At 37.2% G+C, this 13,310-nt stretch overlaps 1 protein-coding gene across 1 annotated transcript; it reads left to right on the top strand.

The window, feature by feature from the left end:
* The first annotated feature begins 2,225 nt into the window (after positions 1–2,225).
* cytip (cytohesin 1 interacting protein) lies at positions 2,226–10,098 on the top strand. Its single transcript, XM_026913039.3, has 8 exons — positions 2,226–2,626; positions 3,182–3,231; positions 3,360–3,414; positions 3,646–3,748; positions 4,260–4,353; positions 4,548–4,614; positions 5,322–5,388; positions 8,211–10,098. The coding sequence occupies exons 1-8, from the start codon at positions 2,450–2,452 to the stop codon at positions 8,648–8,650; spliced, it is 1,053 nt and encodes a 350-aa protein (XP_026768840.1). The 5' UTR covers positions 2,226–2,449; the 3' UTR covers positions 8,651–10,098.
* Positions 10,099–13,310: the final 3,212 nt, after the last annotated feature.

The following is a 13,310-nucleotide window of genomic DNA, read 5'->3' as shown; positions in this document are numbered from 1 at the left end:
AATCCTTTTACCTTGGCACTAAAATAACCTACATCCCTCCTTGCTGTCATTTGTAGCGCAACAATTAACACTTGGTCTGTCGCAGAAACTGTGATTACTAAATCCTGAATCTTTATAAGTACATTGGGAAATGCACTGGGATGTTCTCCAGCTCCCCTTTAGCCCACAAACGGTGTAACCCAGACAGTTATGTTGTGTGTGTGTGTGTGTGTGTGTGTGCATATAGAGGCTAAATAAGTTCACCGAGGCAGAGTGGAGTTGGGATTGGGGCAATAAGCATAAACACATCCCTGGATCTGATACAAGGACTTACTGGCTGACTGATTTCCTTTCACTCACTCTTTGCTCTTTGAGGGGTTTTATCAGACAAGTTAAAGTAACTTCAGTTTAAATTCAGTTGCTAGAAATATTATGCATGTAAAATAGGACATATCACTACCGTTCTTGAGGAGAAACATTGACTTCTGGTTTTTATAAAATCAGAACTCTTGTACAATACAAATTGTGTTTTAATTTTTAAAGCCTGGTATTAACTAAGCTTGTCCATTTCTACACCAGCTGAGGTCTTCAGCTGTTCAGATGAGCCAGACTTTGGAAGTCTACCTTCTTTCATTTTGTGCCAAAGTGATCCATGACCAGAAGTCCAGGAGAGCGGAATTGTTGCGGCCTGGGTGAAACGGATGGCATTCCTTTCTCTATCAGAATGACACTTGCCAACCATGAGTGTTTGTTAGCTCATGTATAGGCTCATGTATAGTCTTGCAAGCCAGACCTCTAGATTTACTAGAGAGTTTGGTATGTTCTGTCAGTATACCTGGCCATAAACCACCTACTTTGACAGAACAAGACAGTTTGACCACAGACCTTTCACTGTAACCCATCGACAAACTCATTTACTCACCACCAAGTGCTTCACACAAAACTCTTCACACTAATTTTTTGAAGAATTCAGTCCAGTTGAGTTACACCATATTCAGTGATATATGATTCAGTGACCTATGTATATGAAAGAGGGTAGATACTTGTAGCACTCTCTTCCAAGAATGTGGTCAGGTGCATGCCTGGCAGTTTAAAAAGATGCAGTGGCTTTACACGAACTAGAGGAAGCATATGTAAGGGTGTGTTAACACTTGGCATTTTTTCCCCTCAATGGCTAGTTGAAATGGAACTAAAGATAACACCTTGGCTATTTTTCGAACATTAACTGTAACACAATGTGACATCGCACTTTAACTGTCAAACAAGCAGCAAACAATCCACCCCCCCCCAATCATCCCCACCCAAACAAGTTAAAGTGTGATGTCATCTGAAGTTAAACCATCTTTATTTTATCATTACTATTGATGATAATAAATCTAAACTGGATATAAGCTAGGACAGTTAGTTAGTCAGTCAGTTAGTTAGTTAGCTAATATTAGCTAGGTAAGAGCATTGTTATGGTTACAGTATGTGCATCACTTGACAGGCTTTTTTTTTTTTTTTTTTTTTTACATCAGCACAAAAAGCACTTTGACTAATGCCTTTTCTGTAAAAATAAAAATGCCAAATGAGGACTACTGAGTGGTACAAACAACAACAACAACAACATTTGTCCTATCATTGTAAGATCACGATTTTACGATCAGCCTCTCTGGGAGGGACAGATGGCATACTCTTTCTCCCTGTCAATCACAGCAGCACTAGCCAATCGTGGGCGTCTGTGAGTTCATGTATGCGGAAGAGGGTAGACAGCGTTTTCCTCATAGTGTGTTATGCTGCCGCTTTGAAAAGTTGCTGAAAAGATACATTTGGCTGGTTTCATGTGTCTTAGAGGAAGCATGTGTTAGCCTTCACCCTCCCCAGAGAGCTGGCTGGTGAGTGGGAACTGGGTGGGTGTCCAGATTGAGGAGGAAAATGAAGAAAGAAAAAAAATTGTGAAAACACCCTTTTTACTCACCCTACCAGGGTTGTTGTTTCCTCATGAAAAGGGAGAACTAAATTTGTATTGACTAATTTTGGAGAAAAATAGTTAAACTAGAATATGACTGGACCTGAGTTCACACAGTCTTCCTGAAGACTGTATCTCTCAGTGACAGAGCAGAAGTGGTCTTTAACCTAAAGTCAGAAGTGAAAGAATGCACGGAGTTGAGAGGAAACAGGTGAAAGTAGTAAGGACCCACGTGTGTCTGAGCTGAGAACCATCAAAGAGAGAAAGAGAGAGGGACAGACGAGCACACACACACACACACACACAGATATGGTTCACTTCATAACCGATGATACATAATAGATTAAAGGAAGAGAAAAGGAACTGCAAAAGTTAGAGGAAAACACACACGCACGCACACACGCACGTCCCCAGTGGTCACATGACCCATATCCGCTTTGACACATTCATACTCAGCCGGCTGCTGTCATGCTCGTTGAATTCAGTGGCAGCTATGAGTGAAGGGAGAGTGAGTGCAGGACCATGACCACTAACATGAACCGTAAGACCATCCTGCAGCAGCAGAGGAGCCTGGACACTTGCCTAGAGGAAAGTGCCTCCAGGAAGGGTCTGCGCTGGAGACGGGGATCTTTCAATAATGGAAAACAGTCTAAAAATAAAGAGAACTCTGCAGGGACGCTGACGCGGGGACGAGAACAGGTGTGTTGCTGAAACTGATTGATACTGATTGTGCATCATGTATAACAATATTGGTTAAAAAGTGCATGGATTGGATGGCTGTGTATTTTGTCTCACATTTCATACATCTGCATGTTAAGTAATAAATAACCTTTATTTTAAATAATAAATAATACAAGTAAAAAAATATTTAACGCCGTATAACATGAGGTTTAGAAATGATTCAGATTATTTATGCATATACAGTATATACACATATGCATTTCTAGAAAGAATCTCTCTCTATATGTATATATATATATATATATATATATATATATATATATATATATATATATATATATATATATATATATGTGTGTGTGTGTGTGTGTATAAAGTGTTACTTGTTAAATGCTAACTATTGCAGCAAATATACTGTATATTGATGTATTAATAATTAATAATAATTTGATTTATGCTACTGTTACGCTATTAATAGATTTTTAATGTATTCCATTGATATGATTTTCATACTGAATCATAGTGAATTGGTGCTAAATACAAAGTATTTAATATTATTTATTTTGTTTTCAGCTGAGTCAATCATATTCCAACTCTCTGGTGGACTATTCAGATCCTCAAAGGTATCTACAACTTTCTACACTGATTTTAGTATTTCTATTTCAATTATATGAATAAGCAGAATACGCTTTAACCATTGACCTTCATGGTGACCCCGTGGCTACAGACTGACCACACATCTTTCTTGCAGGACAACAGTTGTGTTGGAAAAACAAGACAATGAAGCGTTCGGATTTGAAGTTCAGGTACGATCGCTTCCTCATTTCGGTTTCAGCCAAGAATTTGGTGGGTTACAGTTTCAGTACAGCTTTTCATCCTGTTTTTGAGTAAGGTGGAAGTGCATATATTCCGATATTGATCAATGCACAGAAGTGCACACACTGGGACTACTGCATGACATGCAAACTAACAATTCATGAACAATCCCTATTTTAATCTCCTTTTTAATTTATGTTTCTCTTTCTTCCACCTTGCAGACATATGGGATTCAGCTGAATAACAGCAACGAGTTGGAGATGTGTACATTTGTCTGCAGCGTGAAGGAGGGTAGTTCTGCAGAGACAGCAGGCCTGACCGCGGGTGAGACTCACACCCACACCCACACACTCACAAAATCACACACACACACACGGCCTGAGAGCTGCACATACTTCCTTTGCACAGTCTACCACATGACCACACCTACACGATCTGACCCCTTTGCTGCTGCTATTTTACGCGGGCCCCATGTTTACTGAGACCACCTCGCCTATTTTTGACGCCTCCACACACACCGCTTGCTGTGTTTTTTTCCAATGACTGACATTATCAATGTAAACATGGCCACAGTGAACTTTTTTTAACCTCTCCGGACACATTGGCTGGTTTAAACTTTTCTGCTATTTTCACAAGAGTTAATGAATACCACACAGTATACTTTAAGATGAATAACTGAATAATAATTGGACGATGTACGATCCCATTTCTTTGATGGTTTTCAAACTGACACTTTTAACCACTGTCACAAACACAAGTGAATTAGGTCAACTGATACATGTCTCTTACCGAATCTTGTTCTCATTCTCTGTCCCCGCTTGTATCTCTCTGATAGGTGACATAATATTGACGGTAAATGGTGTCATCATCAAAGGATTCACCCATCATAAAATCATTGAACTGATCCGAGAATCTGTCAACATGCTAAAGTGAGTTAGATGGAAAATATCAACTAGTAGAAAAAAAAATCCAGTGTTTCTTCCTGCACTTGTACATTAGTAGTTAAATAAGGGAGGAAAAACTTTGATTTTTGCAAGCCTGTCTAGTCATTTTCGTCTATGAACCCTAACCTATACAGCTGTGATCTGTGTGTGTGTGTGTGTGTGTGTGTGTGTGTGTCTAGAATGGAGACAGTCAGTGGCAGTGTGGTCAAAAGAATTGAATTAGAGAAGAAGATGCGCATGCTCAAGGTATGACTATGTGAAAACCTGGGACTATGTTTGGAAATACTCTTTAAGTTTTCTACTATATATAATCCCGAAAACTACAGAATTTCTTTGTTTGCATGTAGCTCACCAAAAATATAGTTCTAGCATTTTAAAGTTACCTCCAAAAGTGAAAAGGGGCATTGATCTGATTACAAACTGAATTTATTAGGATTACGTTCATTTCACTATGGCACATAGCTACACAACTTCACTGTATGAGGAAATCACACCTAACTAGCAAGCTTTTAAACATGTTTATGAAGACTGACTGTTTTTACCCAACATGAATTTTGCAGGAAGATAGCCTAGGCAAGATTATAAAGTAGAAATAAAGTATAAAGATTATAAAGTAAAAAACATTTACATGCCATTATGGGGAAATATATTTATGGCTTCATAGAGGTGGTGTTAGAACCCAATCTTGGAGAATTTTCTGTCATTTTGTCTGTTTGTCAGAATTCAGCCACACACTTATAAACTTATCATGATGCACTGATAAGTACTGATAAAGATCGTCCTTTATATCAAACGAATGACTGACAATTAAGCATCTCAATCCGCAAATCACAATTCTTCACTCCAGTGACCTAAATTCCTGCTAATGCAGGGCCAATCAGATTTCCCAGTATGACTATGTTACATATTCTCATGCACATACATGTGTGTAATTTTTTTTTTTCTCAACACAGCAAACACTGCATGAGAAATGGTTGGAACTGCAAGCCCTCACTCTACAGGAAAAGCGTCTTACTCGAGGTGAGAAAAAAAAGACAGCTGAAAAACCACATACACGCACACACCTCATCTAAAACTGCTGTCATTCAGTTAATGCTATGCACCTTCAAGTGTGATGTGTGAATAAAGTGAAATGATAAATCTTCTTGGGGAAGTTCCGACTGTAGAAAACAAGAGTTTGTTGATTAAAAGTTCAGGCTGGGCTGCTGAGCTGACTTCCTGCAAAAGAGTTAATTTTCAAAGTAGAAAACGCTGCTTTGTTTTGCTATCTCTCAGATCAGATGTGAAAACCTTGAGTGATGGGCAGCAAACCGATCAGCATTTCTAATCAGAGCACCACAATGCTGAAGCTGCTTCCTGTGCAAAACCAAATTCATTCAGTTCATGGAATCTTTTAATAATGAATTAAAATCAGGTCACAGAAATGCAAAGCTTATTTTATTAAAACACTTACTTCCTGTATTAGACAGGACATGATATGGCATTAACCCTCAGATTGTGTTCAGCACTTTCCACAAATATCCCATTCATCTAGGGATTTCATGATCTACAGGGCATCTGGAATTCAGGAACCAAAGGGAATATGTTGATCTGAATATGTTGAGCAAAATCTGCAAAAACATGACACAGCAGCTGAGAAAATGCATAGAGTGTAAGGGTGAACATGTAGAGCATATGTTGTAAATAATAAATACAAAATTAAGTATTCATAGTTTTACTTTCATTGACGTTCCAGACCACCTGTATTTGAACATGATGGCAGTATTCCTTATTCATACCAAACAGCATGTCCCATTTCAAAAATGCTTATACCACAGCACTGTTGAATTCTCCACTCTGATTGGTCAGAAGGTGTTGATTAAATTACTTTACAGAGCTGGCTGTAATTCAAATCACAGCTTTATATTTTAATGCACTAGTTCTAATGCATTATCAATCCTATATTGTTTCTAACAACCTACACAAGGACTTGTATGGAGGACGCGCCCCATAATCGAAGAATAATAACAAAGAGAAACATATGATGGTTGATACGCTGAAGCTGAGCATTTATTGAAGTAGTCTCCATCGGATTGTCTTCATGAGAGAGGAACTTGAACGTTCTGGTTTCTCAGTTATGTGACAAGCTGGTTTTTTTTTAACCTCATGAGAGAAAAGAGGCTGGTGAGGGATCGACTATTTATAGCTGCTACAACATAAGTGATAACAGGAACTAACTTTTTTCAGATGTTCCACAACATTCAACTAACTTTAAACTGATACAAAAGTACACTTTGGGACATGCTGCTGTAGGAAATGAATCAACTGAAAATACATGTATATATGAGAGAATGAAGTGGAGTAGTACTAGAATAGATAACGTAAGACATGGCAACAATAAAAAGATAAAAAAAAAAAAAAAAAGAAAAATGCTTGAAAAATAATAGAACCATAAAGAGATAGAAATTAAAATGTGTAAAAGGATAGTAAAACTAAACAACATTGAATAAGAACAAATAGTGAATATATTGTTTTTACTACTGATCCTGGTTAGAGATAAGCAAGTCTTCAGTCTAGTTTTGAATGTTGAGAGTGAATCAGAGACTCTAAATGATTCACTGAGTTGATTCCATACAAAATGGCACCTCTAAATGCAAAAGGATTCGAAATGACCAAGAGCTTCTCTTTTAATCTTATAGTACATTTAGACACCTCAAGTTGGGCCAAGTAGGCCTTATTGAATATCGTATATTCCTCTCATCACAGACAGATGTGATGTCAGGAATGAAATATAGTAGACTCACAGTGCTACACTTACCATGAAACTTTGTCAAACAGTATCGAATAATTTATTGCAAAATATAACTATTATTTTAATTATGATCTAGCTCAACAATCATTAAAACCTCATGGGTATGTGAGTAAGAGCTGGAGCGAAGGTGTCACTGAAATCAGTTTTATTTTGATACTTCTGCTTTTTTTTTTTTTTTTACTCTCAGCTCAAAATGGTCTGAACACAATTTAATATGCTATTACTTTTGTGTATTATTTTCAATGTTTTTCAGAGAAATCAAGCCCATTACATCAATTTCATTCTTTTTTACGTTTCAGTTTCACCGTCAGTAGAACTAATGTTAGGAGATGTTTAGGATATATATATTTTTTATGTCGCGTGTCCTCACTACCCTGCTGGTTACCTTTCAGCTCAGCCATTTCCCAGAACTGATCTCAGATAAAACTGATAAAAAAAAGAGGGTGGTACTCCATCCTGCTCAAAGTGTGAGAACTGTATTCACGTCTGGTGACAAAAAAAAAAGGCAGTCTGGCTTCCCTAAAACTCTGCCTCTTTATTTTTGCCATCAGCACTTTCAAAGTGCTCTGTAGTACACTGACACTGTGGTTTTAAGTGAGTAAATGAATCATTTCCTCTCCTGTGAATATTTAATGTAGAATAATAAGAGGGGGAAAAATGTCTCTAATGATAAGCTTTTAGCCAAGAATTTTAATCATAGAGATATGGTCCAAATGCTAAATAATAAACACGATGAAAAATTCCAAGCAACATATTCTATTTCTGAAATTGTGACATTTTCTTATGTTCTTTAGCTAGTAAGATATCTTGATGCACAAAATAATTTGTATTTATCATTTTATTTAATTTGAGTTTCATTTTGATGAATAAAGAAATTTAAAAGTACATTATTAAATGATCTACAAATATGTGAAAATGCAGATTATGAAGAATAAATAACACCCCAAACGTGTCTATCTGTCTGTCTGTCTGTCTCTCCATCTGGTGTTCTTTAAAATCATTCATGCTCAGTTAATGATTCAGTTCAGTTAATGATTTTTTCTCTCTGCAGGGAATCTGAATGACAACTCTGAGCATCCATCCATAGACTCTCTCATGTCTCTGTCGTCTCCTACTAGTCGGTCTGGACGTCGTTTCTCCAGTGACAGCAGCTGGCCGAGTGTGTTGACAGATGAAATCAGCGAAGACGTGTTCGATGAACCCAGCCCTTGCAGTCCTCACAAACCCAACTGCGACATATTCAGTGGTATGTTTCAGTCAGAGGGGGCGCCACCGAGGCAGGGCCTGTGCCGAACCCGCAGCATCAGCAGCGGCAGCAGCAGCAACAGCTGCCAGTCACCCACATGGGATAATAGCCGAATGTCCACATCCTCCGCCAGCTCTGTGTTCGGCACTCTGCCTCGTCGAGGGAGGAAAGGCAGCATGAGAAAAAACCTGCTGAAGATGTTACCCGGACTGAAATATTCTCTCGAAGAAGAGGAGACCACCTGAGACAGACTGCTGGCATGAAGCCAAAAAAGTGGAATTCTTTAAGATGAATGTACTGTAGGCATCTAAGGTGTAAAAATATGAAAAGTGGACTTCTGATGTTTAAAAGACTTTTCATGAATTGTCCAGGCTAATACTGACATGTTTGAAAATGCCATTTTCATATCAAAACATGTCAACAGGTTTTCTGTCCAGATTGAAATGCAGAAAAGACAGGAAGCCATCAGGAAGCCACCTGTGTGTGCATATTTGCACACACTACCTGAGCCAGAAGGTTTATGCATTTCATGCTAAACAGTTTGATGTGGTCTGTTCCAGAAAAGAAAAAAAGAAAGAAAAGATGTTTGGCAATGCTACTGAGCATGCAGAGGTCTGCTGCACGGCAATACGAAGCAATCCATCCTTCAAGCAGAAACGCGGTGTTTAAATCTTTCTTGTGATTGATTAAATGTGATTGGTGTTGGTTCATATTCTACAGCAGCAGCCCTGACAGTAGTTCAGCTACAAGATAAAAAATACGTTATCATAATCTAAGACTAATAACAGAGAAACGTGTATAGTTGATAATAGATTATTAAAGAAGACATTGATGGAAGGAATCTCCAGTGTCAGTCAGTAAGTTTTCCATCAAGGGAATGTCTTCAGAACTTTTTTTTGGCTTATTAACTTCAAGAGAAAGAAGAAAGAGACTAGTGAGGGAACGACTGCATCACACCACTGTCAGTGATTATTTTCCTACAACAGCATGCCCCATTGTGTTTTATTCCTTAATTGTTTCATTGTAAAAGAGTGACCAAGGCAAGAACGCTTGGATGCTTTGGCTCTTGGATCAGTGACCTCTCTCTGGACATTTACGAATTTATGGAATCAGCATTTACATCTTTCATCTTGCATATTTCATAAATGTGAAAATGGCATTTTTTCATTAACTTTCAGCATTTTGTTTCAGACGTGTACATACAGTATTCCTTATGGACCAGGCCTTGGCCTATTCAGCATTCAGGAACATGTAGCATTCCAGAAGTGACATTCTAGAACCGAGCCCCTTAATGGCTTGGGTCAATATAGGACAAGCCACACGTCAGCATTACACACACACACACACACACACACTCATGCATGCAGACGCACCCACATGCTCTGAATAAAATTGCATAGGGTGCAGAATGAGTGATGAGTGTAACTGAAAATACAACATTAAAAACCTGATTGTTGTTTTTGCATGTTTATGAAGTGCAGCATGTACACTGCTTTACACTGATGTGGAAGTTTTTTTAAAAAAAAAATTTTTAACTTGCATTAAAGCACTGTATGTGAACAAGAATAAGTGATAAAATAACGAGTGTGATCATGCAATTTTTCAGTTTGACCCACATGTGCATTTCACTGTGTGTAGCAATAAATTAAAATGAAGCAACAATGTAAATAATAAAGGTGTATTTGTTTTTTTTCTTCATATTTCCAGATCTTTTCATCATTGAGTTTAATATTACAGCAAACAAAGCACGTTTTTTAATGTGTAAATAATCATAGAGAGCTGTGCAGAGATGGAGTGCAATGGGCGATGTGAGTTTTTAACACCATAACCCTTAACCACAGAGATATCTGAAAAATGTTCAAAACAGGATGTGGCTGTGAGAAAGGTGCTACCCTACCGACTATTTTTTGCTTTATGCAGGTAATGATGTTTGACAGGCTCACGTACCAACAGCGTATGTCCAAGCTTCCACAACATTGAGAATAGACAGAATATCTAAAAGCAAAATGCTTATAAGAGAAATGTTCTAGAAAAGAAGTTTATTAAAAGATATCTAAAACAAAATGTCTGCTGTTTTGCTGCTGCTCCTGATTCACAGATGAAACTCGGTTGCACTGAAGTGATCACGTAAATCATTACTCATTAGTCATCCATGTACACGACTATTTTAATACAAACTTTTACATAAATTCTGTTTTACGTACCTGTTTTATTTATTTTATTCATGAGTGAGTTTGCACAAAATATTAGAAATATTAGACTTTCAAATGTCAATATTATTATTTGATTTTTAATGTAATGTTTATAACATAATCAACCACATTAAGTAATAGACTGACTAAAGACATTATTACTGTCGGATTTTACCTGCAGTGACAAAAGTACTGTAACAGGTACTTCATGAATCCTGGAATAACTAACACCAATTTCCTTCAAAAGCTGCACCACAGTGTACCGAAAATAATTCATGCAGATTTAAACACAGAAGCAAATGATGATGATTGATTGTGTTACTGTTTACTGTTTAATATAGTAATTATTTTGATACTTAGAAACTTCATTAATCTCTTTACAGAATTTCATCAGCACAGTGCTGTTTCTGAAAGGTCTTGCTTAGAACTTCTTTATAAACAATATGTAAAAATATATATATAAAAAAATTGCCTGAGCAGTAGTAAACACTAGATGGCAGTGAGACATGCAACTGGAGACTTTAATCAAATTCGATCAATGAGCAAAAAAAGTTCTTATTAAGGAGCAAGATATACTGGTTAGATTTTCAGAAGCTAGTTGTTTTTGTTTTAATCAAAGTTTATTACCTTTTAAAAAATATTTCCACTTGAAATTACACAGAAATTCATCTCAATATGATCAAAGACAGACACAACTTTATACATTTATACTTTTAAGCAGTATTTTGGTGTAAATCATCTTACAATGATTCAGTGGCATGCAAATAACCTATTTATAATATTAAATATAAAAGTTATTGTTGTCAGATAGAATTGTATCAGGTTCCATTGATCTGTTGCACATTTTATTGTAAAAGTCAGATTTCAAGTAACACCGGATGCGAACTTAAGAGACAGTTTCTCAACCCATCTTTCCCACAGTGAGCTGTCCCGTACCTGTCATCACACACAGCAAAGCTTTCTTTCTCCCCACACACACGTGCAGCAGCAACACGATCACTGTGGCTTTCTCTGGCTGAAGCCTGCAGCTTCTGTGTGAGCAACCACACGCAACAAGTGAACAGCTACAAAAGAGAAAGAGTATTTGAAAAAAGAACGGCACATATCAGCCTCAATAGGTAATAAAAGCCACAAAGTCTGTAACATGTGACTTTCATTAACCATGAGGTTGTCTGACAGTCCATTAGCAGTTTCATTTTTTCGCATCTCTAATTAAGCCAATTGTGCAGATTTATCTGAGACTAACAGAGTGGCTCCAAAGCCCACTGGAAGAGGACAGGCTTTGAAGCTCTTCGAATCTGGCTGTAGTAATAACTGCTAAAGTGAGGGCAAATATACTTCCAGTGTGTATATCACCTTCAAATATACACAAGTAATGTCTTTTCACTTTGTACTTATAAATATGAAAAAAAGTATGCATTCATAAGCATAAATGAATATATCTAGTAAATCAAAAAAGGAAATCAAGTTCTAACTATAAATGATGCAAAAAAATATGTTCTTCTGCAAATTATAGGCGTCATTATAAAAAGCTGCCATTGGTTGGGAAGATTTCATGCAACAAGTGGTGAAGGTGAAAAAGCTTCCTAAAGTCTTCAGGGACAACATTATTAAACAACAATAGAGTGGAAAATGCTACAGAGCCATAGCAAAGACCTTAAACAATCCCTGTCAGTACAACTGGTTCGATAATATGCAGGTGGAAAGTTCAAGGAACCACAACTAATTGTCCCAGGACAGGTACGCCGTGCAGGATTTCACAACATGCTCTCAGACTAATGACAAGGAAGGTGAGAGAGAAGCCAGCAGTAACTTGAAAAGAGTTGCAGGATGACCTGAAAGCAGCAGGACTGATATACTTATCTTCTCACAGTCTATGTGCATATATCTGTCATAACATACCAAATTAGTTCATGCTTCAGATGCTGAAACACAGATATGATTTAAAGGTTTAAAGATTTAAATGATCATCTTCCACTGAGTTCTGACAATAAAAAGAAAATGTGCCACTTCCAATAAAAAAATGCTCTCATTTTTTTTAAATCTCAGATTTAATATCTTAAAAAGAAGAAAACCAAAATATAAAATGATGTAAAATATTTTACTGTACTTTTATTTCTTAATTGTTTTTATGGCACAATCATCATCTACCAAAAGTCAGGACTTATTTAACTTATTAAACTTACCATTTAGGACTTACAGCCATGTTAAGCAAAGTACCTCCATTTTCAGGGGCTAAAGGTATTTGGACAATTGACTGACAAGAAGTTAATTGACCAGGTGCGGTCCACTCCCTCATTACTTCAAGACAAATGAAGCAGATAAAAGGTCTGGAGTTACTGACTTGGCATTTGGCAGCTTTTCAACTCGAGCTACCAATATGAAATCCAAGGAGATCTCAATGCAAGTGAAGGAGGCCATCATTAGGCTGAAAAAACAACATAAATCTATAAGAGAGATAGCAAAAACCTTAGGTTTGGCCAAATCACCAGTTGGGTACATTCTTAAAAAGAAAGAAAGCACTGGTGAGCTCAACAACATCAAAAGGCCTGGAAGACCTTTCGGAAAGACCAGAAGACCAGAAAGTGGATGATCGCAGAATCCTTTCCTTGGTGAAAAAAAAACCCCTTCACAACATCAACAGAAGTCAAGAATGCACTGGAGAAGGTAGGCGTATCATTGTCAAAATCTACAATCAAGAGACGCCTTCATG

Source organism: Pangasianodon hypophthalmus, chromosome 5 (genome assembly GCF_027358585.1).
Source record: "Pangasianodon hypophthalmus isolate fPanHyp1 chromosome 5, fPanHyp1.pri, whole genome shotgun sequence".
Classification (NCBI taxonomy): domain Eukaryota; kingdom Metazoa; phylum Chordata; class Actinopteri; order Siluriformes; family Pangasiidae; genus Pangasianodon; species Pangasianodon hypophthalmus.
Note: the sequence above shows the minus strand (reverse complement) of the source record. Positions and strands in the feature narration are given on the sequence as shown.